The 10733-nt window shown below is 41.3% G+C and overlaps 1 protein-coding gene across 1 annotated transcript; it reads left to right on the top strand.

Annotated features, from left to right (window-relative positions):
• The first annotated feature begins 4923 nt into the window (after window positions 1–4923).
• layna (layilin a) lies at window positions 4924–10644 on the top strand. Its single transcript, XM_084374500.1, has 8 exons — window positions 4924–5133; window positions 5248–5268; window positions 5385–5682; window positions 7494–7651; window positions 7733–7777; window positions 7881–7943; window positions 8045–8141; window positions 9044–10644. Exons 1-8 carry the CDS (start codon window positions 5055–5057, stop codon window positions 9747–9749), a joined length of 1467 nt encoding a protein of 488 aa, XP_084230626.1. The 5' UTR covers window positions 4924–5054; the 3' UTR covers window positions 9750–10644.
• Window positions 10645–10733: the final 89 nt, after the last annotated feature.

Below are 10733 nucleotides of genomic sequence, written 5' to 3'. Positions count from 1 at the left end.
AATGTCTTGTTTCTTGTTCGTTTTCGTGTTGTGTGTGTTGCCAGGTTAAATGTGTTTTGTTATTAATGTGAGACAGTGTATGTCTTTGGATGAAACACATATTTTAGAGGCAGATTCTGACAAAGTGAAATCGAATCAGTATACAAGTGAAGATATTTTAAGACAACTGTATGAGGCATAGAAAGATAACTTACATCCATAACGTTTTTAGCTCCTGTCTCTTGATTGGGCACCGCTAACAACAACAGAGCAGCTGTGCTAGATCAATTATTTCATGCTGGCGAGATGTTTCAGGAGCAGTGTTGCCTTTTTAACTTTCAAGATCTTTTACATGCACAAGAACCGATATAAAACACTTGAGGAAAGGTTTCATAATAGGTCTCCTTTAACAGAATAATGCAGACCTATCTATTTTGTGAGTTGCAAATTGCCCATAGTCTCTCTGCAGGACAGGAAGAAGGAAAGACCTTTAATTCAGAAAAAGAGTGATTTCTTATATACTTTGAAGAAAAATGTTGCATTACAGGTTTATTTCTTGCTCTCAGGCCTTTTCAAAAACTGCTTAAAAGAGAAATGACTTAAAGAATTACTAGAGCACTTAAAAGGTTTCATCAAAAGTCTTTTATGGATCAGCTCTGCTGATGGAGCCGTCCAGCTCCCCCTCAGGTCAGTGACTCAGGGCCCGTTTCCAGCTCTCTGTGCAGGCCTACGCAATGCGGACTCTCGGTCTGGCAGCATGCCAACTCTGATCATTCAAATTGAATTTAGTGGAAAGTTAAGTTCTTTTTTTTGGTGAGTAATTAAATTCTTTTCCTTCTCGTTCTGGCTTTAAAATGTAAATGTATTGAGTTTGTCATCCATTGCTGTGTCTTTACAGCCCACAAACAAACAGGGTCATTGCATTACGATTAATTTGTTGTGGTCAGATCAAGTTTATGGCTTCAAATCATGTTATATTACTGTGTAACTATGATCTGTAGACCATTATGCTGTCAGGCATTGCCTCGGTGAAAATAAACATTAAGCAATTCTCTTTATTAATGCATATTGGTCAAATGTCCAAACATGAAAGAACAGTGGTGAATTCTCAGCATCAATGTACGGTATACATTGATGCTGTATCGGTATCTCTGACATGGTGAAACGCCTACCTTCTCTCTCTGTGTGTGTGTGGTCAGTGATGTACTGGCTTCCCATGGGAACATTCATCTGGTTTCCCTTTAACTAATTGGGAGAGAGGGAGGAGGTCAGTGGGATGAGAGGAGGAGGCAGGGACGGAGGGAGACAGACTGCGTGAGAGGAGGGACGAATGGGAGCGGCTTAATTGAATGAAACCCTCTCAGAGGCTGTAAACAAGAAGGAAATTTAAAACAAGCACCATTCCTTATTCAATCCCTCTGGAGGAGTCAGTTTCATCTCTGTCTTCTGTTTTCAGAACATCACCTGCTAATGCCAACATCTTGTACCCTGCTTTCAGTTTAAATAAAGCAGAAGCCTTTTGCCTGAAATCCATCTGTTACACCTAAACTGATTAGCAGAGCTTTGAGAGAGCAGCATGCATGCAGACAGTATATTCAGGACAGCCTCACCCCCACCCTCTCACCCTCACTCCCTGTTCAACGCTAGCACACACGCAGCATATTCCTGATGAAGCATCCTGCTGTTTAAACTCTGGCTGATCTGTCTCTCAGCGAGCCCTAAATCAACCTTATGGGCCATTTTAGAAATTACTACCATTAAGAACTGCATACATACACTTTTCTGCCATTTGTGCTAAGAAAAGCAGGTCATGTGCACATGCTTTCATGGCTTCTGCTGATGCTGAGGCATCAATATGATTTTATATAGACGTAATTATGTAAAGCTCCCTTGCTATTAACCTGTAATGTCAAATATTCATCAGAGTAATTTGACAAGCTGAGTTTCTAAAATTCCACTTATCAAAGTCTGTTGTCTTCTGTTAACTCTTATTTACCAATCTTAAAGGGCCACTATGTAGTTGTGGAGAAGAAATCCAACCTCAGAATTGTAATATTTACAAGGATACATGAACTTCCCTGTCTTCAGCCAACACCTGAACACAACTGGAGACACAGTAAACAAACACCAGTATTCACCAGTCTTTTCCAGAACTTAAATAAGAAAACTTAAAGGGCCACTTTTTAGTTTTGGAGGAGAAATTGGAACTCAGAATTTTAATATTTACAATATTAATGACGTAATAATACAAACCAATAAAGATTCATTGTTTACATAACTGAATAAAAAAGCTGTTCTCAGAGGAAAATAAGGCCCCAGAACAATGTTTGAAGCTAGAAAGGTGGCAGGGTCCGCCACATATAAACAAAGTAAAACAGAATTAAATTGCATTGTCCTTTAAGGTCAGTTTGTTTTGACCTGTTTTTCAGTCATGAAAATGAAGAGCGTTTGTTTATTAGGTTTGTTTAGGCATAAAAACAAAATCAGTCAATGAAGATCTTTCTCTTTTAATTAAAATTTCTTCCCCATAACTACATAGTGCACCTTTGAAAGAAAAGTTTAATAATATGAAACAGGACTAGCTATGTTTATTCAATTTCTTGAATAAACATAACTGTCTTAATGAGAAGACAGATACCTTTATTATGTTTGTAGATAAATATGAAGCCACCACGGGCAGAAAGTTAGCTTAGTGTAGCAGACTGGAAATGTGGAATGAGCTGGCCTGGCTCTGTCCAAATGTGAAAAAGAAAAAGAAAAAATCCACCTCAAGCATCTCTCACACTCAGTAATTAACAAGTAATGTTATCATTTTAAATAACATTTGTTAATTATTGCGCTTTAGAGGTGCTGGTAGGCAGATTTTGTTACACTGGACAGAGCCAGGCTAGGTGTTTCCTGCTAACCAACGTCCTCTCCACTGTTTGCCTTCTTTTAATGATAACTACTAGTGCCACACCCGTTCAAAACATGCTATTCAGCACAGATTATCTGTAAATGTGAGGGGTTTACAGATCCCGCCCCTATAGTATCAATTATTTATAGTTTAAAACCTAGACGATTACATCAATAGTTTCCGAGCCAGACCATAACAACCAATGATAAAGGCATCCCTAGCCGTTTAGGCTAACTTTAGCTAGCATACTACTGTTGACAGAAACCTAAAATCTCACCTCCAGCTCTCGCTGAAGAATAGTTAACGCATGTTGACCACCTCTCACCACTTATTTATACTCGTTTCAACTTCTCCTTTTCTTTTTTCTCACTGCAACACATAACTACAGCAAGTTGTTGAAACACACTAATCTCCATGTTGTTTATGTCTGCTTCCCCATGAGATCGCGTGAGAGGGATCGCGTGATGTGAGGAGCATTGCTCCTTCTGGTATGATAACCTTACCTGTAGTGTGTAATGTGAGCGCCATTATTTTAAAATCTTGTTGAGGTTGCACATTTATGATTAGAGAGAAGAAAATCTGTGGAGTTTCTCCTTCTGTGTGTGACTGAAGTCCTGTATAGTGTGAGCCCAGCTTCAGTCTGCAGAGCCAAGAAGCCAGGGTGCTCTAGCCAAATTTATTTATACTGAATGTGTTGGGTGTCCAAATTGCACCAAATACACCACTGCACTTTCTTGGGTCCTCAGCAACACACCATCAGATTGTGAAGTAGATCGGATGAATGGTTCTGGAGATATGCAAATAACAGACAGACAAACAGACAAAGATTACCTGCTTTATAGTTCGATGTAGATTGTTTGTGAATGAGCTGGTTTAACAGTTTAAGAAGTATTTTAGCATGGGAATAAGCTTATTCACCTTCTTGACAAGAGTCAGATGAGGGGTACAATGCCTCTATCTTTATGTCTTTATAACTAGTAGTATGAATCTACAGTGAGCAGACAATTGGCTTAGATTGCTCAAAAACTGGGAACAGCAAGAAACAGTCAGCCTGGCAGGCTTGTTAAGAAAGGTATGAAAATCCACCTACCAGCAGCTCAAAATGTTACTTATTTAACTGCTATTAGCTGATTTCCCACTTCCAGTCTTTGTGCTAAGCTAAGCAGCAGCTTTCTGTAGATTTATATTGATTGTTCAGACATGAAAAAAAAAAAAAAAAAAAAATTCTTTTAAAAACTATTGGGATGTTACATGGTTGTCTTGTGCACTGTAGAAATGGGTGTGAGTTTTTGTGTGTTCAACATGTTGACTTGTTTGAAACGTTTATCCTTCGTTTACACAATTTTTACAGCTTCATTTCCAAAAGCTTGTCCTACGTGAACACAAGAATTTTTCCACTGGTTTGAAGTTGGCATGGCTCAACTGGAAGAAGGTGAGGTCATGTGGTTGTTTGCTTGCGTAGCCAGGCCACTTTCAATCAAATCAAACCACACCCAGCAGGCCTGATGGGGCAGTTAAGCTGAGTTCTTCAGTGATTTGTTTATTTCTTAACTTGTTTTAAACATTTCTTATTGCAGAGAAATATTTAAGATCTGAAACCAAGTTTTCAGAGGCTTTATATGATAGAGGAAAGAAAACACCTCGCTCCTCCTCCTGGAGATGTCAGCTGCGTTGGCTATCTGTTTGGTTTTGTATTGAAACACAATAAGGGAAGAACGCTGCAATCCGAATATTGTAAAATATCCCTGATCGAGTTAGAGGAGATCATTTTCATGTTACACTTTTGTAATGATAATACCAAAGCTTAAGTAATAAAGGAAGGAGTGAAATCTGCCTCTTGTCAGCGTTTACGATGAGAAGCACTTGCATGATTAGATGTCTTGCAATCGATGCAGCCTCTTCTCCCAATCATTAAGACTGCTCTTAACAGATTACAGCCCCCTCCCAAACACGCACAGCCTTTTCTCCTCCTCCTCCTCCTCCTCCTCTTCCTGCTCCTCCTTACGTCTCACGCACTCTCTCTTTCAGCAGACACAGCAGGAGATTCCCCTCTTTGGGACCTTTTTAGAGCAATTTCTTCCACCTGAAGCAACAGCTCAGATTTGATCTGGTTCCACCTGATGACCAGATGAGCGGGATGAAAGACTAAACTGAAGGGCTGGTGAGGAACTGACCACAAATGACAACGATGGATCTGCTCACAGTCTTGCTTTTGCTTTTGAGTCTTGATCCATCTGCAGCCACAAGCCTCATTACAGGTAAGCTGCACACAAAAAGCACAACAGCACGAAGACATATACTCTTGTTTCAATTGTGGATCTTTCCTCATGGTCTGCCTTCCTGATTCGATGCTGGATGTTTGGCTCTTGAAGCGGATATATTCGAAGCCAGAGGTAGGCAACACTTACAGTTTTATAAAAGGCTTCCACAATTATTTATGTGAAGGAGCATTTGAAGAAAATTCAGTGCACATCTGGCACTTGTGATGTGTTTGTGTGTGTGGTTGCAGGTCAACGTGTGTGCAAGGCAGGGAAAGGGAAGCCGTGTTACAAGCTTGCCTACTTCTCCGAGCTGCGGCGGAGGCTGAACTTCGTAGAGGCAGAGCTCGCCTGCAAACGGGACGGAGGTCAGCTGCTGAGCGTGGAGTCGGCTTCAGAGCAAAAGATCATAGAGCAGCTCATCACGGAGCTCCGCCCAACCGATGGAGACTTCTGGATCGGTCTCCGCCGGAACCACGGAAACGAGGACAGCAGCTCAGACTGCTCCCCACAGTACTACTGGCTGGACGGCAGCAAGTCCACATTCAGGTGGGTGGGAGATATTCAGAGGGTCAAGAGGTCAAATGAGAATTTTAGAGCAGTTTCACTACCAAATATGAATTCTGCTCAGAAATATACTGTAAATATAGGCCTATAACACTGATGAGAGCTCCAAAAAAATCTGATGATATATCGGGTGTCTTTTCTTCTGTCATTTTGCAAAACATTTTTTTATATATAATGATCCTTTAATCTTTTGTTTCTAAATGATCTCTAACACATTTCTTAACTGCAATTCCTAAGTACTTATTGCGAGGGCAGATTTTTCATTTCACTGTTGGGGAGACAATAATCAGAAACAATTCTGAAGAACAATTCCTGAAAGGGAAACCAAAAGCGCCGCCAAAAGTACCGTTGTATTAAAGGGGCTCTGTGAAACTTCTGTGACGTGCTGGAAGTCGGTTGTTAGTTCATGTTAGTGGACTCTGCTGGACGTGCATAAAGTCACATCCTTTGGACTGTCGCGGAAATAATCCTTCACAAAAAAATCCACAGTCCAGCAGCATTCATCAAATTAAACAAATCATCCACAGGCTTGTATAGGCAACAGAGAGAGACGAGGAAGGTCTAATTTTTCACATCATGTTACAATCCGATTAATACATATGAACTGCTACAGATGGTCACATAGAGCCCCTTTAAATGTGTATAGAGGAAACTCAGGAAAACTACCAATGAACTGCGCTGGATGATTAAAAGATAAATAAATCAAGGGTTGTACCTGCATGTTGAAAGATGTGCCTGCTAAGTGGCAATATCGTGAGCATGTTGACGCATTCAACCGTGAGGTAATGGACCAAGCAAAGTGCAGTCTGTAAATGTGTTTTGTTCTATTGGATGGTAGAAATAAATAAAAATGTCAGAAACATATTTCGTTTCAAGTTAACTTTTGCACCGCCACACTCCCAGAGACTGCTCCTCAGACATAGTGGATCGAACCACTGTGAGGCATATAAAGGGGAGACCTAGTCCTTAAAAACTTAAAAACACATTGTTTTGCGTCTACTGTACAATTAGCATTAGTGTTCTCAATGCATAGTATCATATTATTTAAAATGATATGCTTGCAATGATAAAAGCCATTTGTCCCTCAATGTGTAAATATAAACACGTTAGGGTTGGAGCGGTTTGGTTGGTTATCAGACCATGTACACGGTGTGAAAAATATAGTTTATATTAAGTTTCATGTCTGTCAGGATCAAATATTTATTCAAGTGTTCAACCAAAAAACAAAACAAACAAACGCTGTAACAAAAAATAACAATAATTACATAATATTGTATACTGTGATACCGTGATATTTTCTGAGACTGTTATTGTGCCATGAAAATCTCATACCGTTGCAACCCTAATATTGTACATACACACACACACACACACACACACACACACACACACACACACACACACACACACACACACACACACACACACACATCTGCAATAAGCTACTACAGGCTGATGTAAGTCTGGCCGATTTATCAGAATAACTTTAAGGTTGTCAAAACACAAGTATCTACACATTAACTTTGCCTACATAAAACTGTCTAAAACTATTGCTTTTTTAAAAAGTGGAATTTGGATATAAATGATTAAAGAACAACTAAACACAATTACAAAATCTGACCAGACATTCAATGTCAGCTTTCAGTACTGGACAGCTTTGAGTAGCAAAAAAGTATTCAGGTTTGATAGTCAGCCTTGGTCTTATCAGGTTGGAAAGCCTTTACTAAAGTACTTTTTATGGGAGTGATGATTTTTAAAGATGTCAGTCTCTGAAGACATGCTGTTTGTTGTAGGAACTGGCACTGGGATGAGCCGTCATGCGGTTATGAGGTGTGTGTGGTGATGTATCACCAGCCGTCCGCCCCTCCTGGCCTGGGGGGGCTCTACATGTTCCAGTGGAATGACGACAATTGCGAAACCAAGAACAACTTCATCTGCAAATACACTGCGGGTACTGCTGACGCTGTGTTTGAATTCTCTTGCACTCTGAAGCCAGTTGAACGTTGTTGACTTTGATTTGTTTTCTCCACAGAGAAACCACCGGATTCTCCTCCTCCTCCCAACTCCTCTCAAACAAGTAAAATGTGCTCAGTGTGATTTTTAAAAACACATGTTCGATACTTTTACAGTGAATATGGTCAATATACAAGCGAGACGGTCTGAATATCTTTTTGTTACAGGTGTCTCCTCTTCATCGGCGCTGCCGGGGGATTCAACTGACAACAACCGGGACAGGAACACAGGTTGACTGGCCCACTCACTACTCTGACGCTGTCACATCCAAATGGCAACATTGAAGTCACTAAATCTCTGTCTCTCTTTTGTCCATCTCTCTCTCTTTCAGTTCTGAATCTGATTTACATCATCATTCCCACCATTCCCCTGATACTGCTGTTACTGACCGTGATCGGAGTCTGCTGCTTCAAAGTGCTTGTGAGACGGTGAGGATCTAAAACAAAAGCAAATACTAAAGACAACCGGTTTTAATTGACCCGAAGATATCCAGCAATCACCATTCGAAACATCTGAAACCTTTCATCTGCTGTAACCTAAACATTAATATGATCATCTATAGGACTACGTAAAAGCGGCATCAACAGGTAACATCCTGTCGCTTCATTTAGCTTTCTCAGTTGTCAAAATTGGGAACCATAACATACATTTTATGTTTAATCTGCTTCTTAATATGTTCTTCTTTATCTGTCTGTGGCACTGAAGCCCGCTTTTCCAACTGAGGACTAAATCTTTCAAATCAGCCCATAAATGTACAGCTGTGCAACATTTGCTAAAAACTGCACTTTTTAGCAAATGTTACTCAAATGGGAGCAAACAGACCTTTTCATTTCTTATCTCACGTCTCGTCGTTTGACTCTTGAGAAGAGGCACTGACTAATCCAATGAAAGCAGCCCATACAGAAATAGCAGCCATTGCTCCAAAACAAAGTCAGATTTGTCTCCCTATCTCCTCATCCACGTCAGCTTACAAATGAAACTGTGAGCTCTGACTTCAGTGGCCTCCATTATTACTCTCGTATGACAGTGTGCTTGTGTGATGGTGTACGACATCTCATACATAGATCCGAGCAGTAAATCTGAATTGAGCGTCTTACATTCTGAAGAGCCGGAGGCACTAATATTTTCTCACTCAAAAATGAATGTCGAGACAAATCAGTGCCTCAGTTTCAATGAAAAATGACGATCACGTGATTCACAGCTTTGATATTCACTTCAGGAAAACATTTATCTGTTTCCTACTCAACGCCCTGTAAAGTCTGATTCAGGTTTCATTCTATGTTAATGTGTACGGTGTCTTGTTATTTATGCTTCTCTGTGTGTGAGACAGAAGGAGGAAGGAGCAGAAGTCAGAAGTATGCCAGACAGACCCGGGCCTCAGCTCCACCACGACTCCAACTGACGTCTACAACGTCATTCGCTCCCAGAAGGAGGATGACCTGGTTTCAGCTCGCCCCCACACCAAAAACACCTCCTTCTTATGCTCGTCCCCTGACACCCCGACAGGTGACTACGACAATCTCGGTGGCCGGGACACGGAGAGCGGCTTTGTGACGCTTGCCAGCACAGAGAGCTGCTTCCTCAACTTTGACCTCAATGACCTCAGCCTCGGGCGTCGTGGCACTTTCTACGACACCAGCCTGGGCCGCCCGGGGAAGAGGGACTTGAATGACAGCAGTCTAGGCTGCACCGGGCACAGAGAGTCTTACGACAGGAGTCTCGGTCGTCGCACAACAAAGAGTGAGCATTATGGCAGCAGTGTGTACGGGGACCACGGACTGTATGATGGCAGGTTGAGAGGAGGGAGTGACCTCTTTGATCCCAAACCGAGGCCTGGAGGTCACACAGTAAAGGCTGACCTCTATCAGACATACATCACCAACGGCAAGGAGGACACTTACCAAAGCAGCCTCGGGACCTATGGAAACAGAAAATCCTACCAAGCCAATCTGGACAGCTACAGAAACGGCCTGACGCTTGATGGCAGAGGGAGATACTTCAATGAACAAGACTGGATCAACAGGGAAAACTACTGATCCTCTAATCTCTTTTGTTGAGTGTATGGCAGTGTGTATGTGATTGTGGACTGGGATGAAAGGCAAAAAAATGGCTGTGCACGTACACGGTTGTAACTGTTTGTATGGTATGTTTCTGAAAGAGCCAACCTAGTGCCGATGGTGCAGGACACACTGCAAAAAGTAGGGCCACAGATCCTCACCAGTCAGCATTTGTTGATGGTCAACTTTAGGTCTGGTGAGTCAAGGCCCTTAGATCGAACTGTTGTGGGTTGAGTTGCATTGTGGGTAATGTAGGCACCAGGTTTTGACAAGAAAGAAGAATGCGTGGAATTAAAAAGACGATGTCTCGGGTTCTACAGTTTCTAATTTGACCTATCCTGTCCCCCGTGAGTCTGACAATGTTATAATCAGTGGACACAAGCCCACCCCCACATGCCTCGGCCTCAAGACTACATATTTCTCTGGCGATGCTGACAGTCAAAGTGTGTGTGTGTGTTTGCATGGCCTTGTCATGCTGCCCTTGCTTGGTTGGATAACTATTGAGGTCTTGTGCCTGAAAATACTGTTTTAATCACAGCTAAGTTTACCTGATAGTTACAGGCTACCTCAAACAGACTAAGACACAATAAACCAATACTGCTTGAGGCGGCGAAAGCTGGATATTTTTATGTATTGCAAGTGTGTTTTGACATGGCCTTAAATTGTAAGAACTTTTTGATTTTGATTGATTGTTCCCTTATTTATAAATGGCTTTCTGTCTTCTATCGAGTCAATCAAAGACGGACAAAAACAACGCTGGCAGGTGGAAAGGTGGCTCATACAGTAAATTCTGCTTGAATGCCTGCAGCAACGGCATGATATTGAAGAGAATGATAAACTAAAGCATCATTATTATTATTTATCCAGAATGTGTAATGCCTTGATATCTCTCCTGTAAGCGAGAGTTGTTTGTATGTTTGTTACGTAAAGAAATCTTCAAATAAAACAAGATCAGAATTTAAT

This window comes from Pagrus pagrus, assembly GCF_965226575.1.
Source record: "Pagrus pagrus genome assembly, chromosome: 14".
Taxonomy (NCBI): domain Eukaryota; kingdom Metazoa; phylum Chordata; class Actinopteri; order Spariformes; family Sparidae; genus Pagrus; species Pagrus pagrus.
The sequence above is the reverse complement of the archived record's forward strand: the minus strand, read 5'-3'. Positions and strand labels throughout refer to the sequence as shown.

What these genes read in the sequence shown, in the direction of transcription:
- layna (XM_084374500.1), top strand. Translation starts at nt 5,055, where the DNA reads ATGACAACGATGGATCTGCTCACAGTCTTGCTTTTGCTTTTGAGTCTT. An exon ending in GGCAGCAAGTCCACATTCAG is followed by an intron (nt 5,683 to 7,493) that starts GTGGGTGGGAGA and finishes TGTTTGTTGTAG; the next exon opens with GAACTGGCACTGGGATGAGC. An exon ending in TTCAAAGTGCTTGTGAGACG is followed by an intron (nt 8,142 to 9,043) that starts GTGAGGATCTAA and finishes TGTGTGAGACAG; the next exon opens with AAGGAGGAAGGAGCAGAAGT.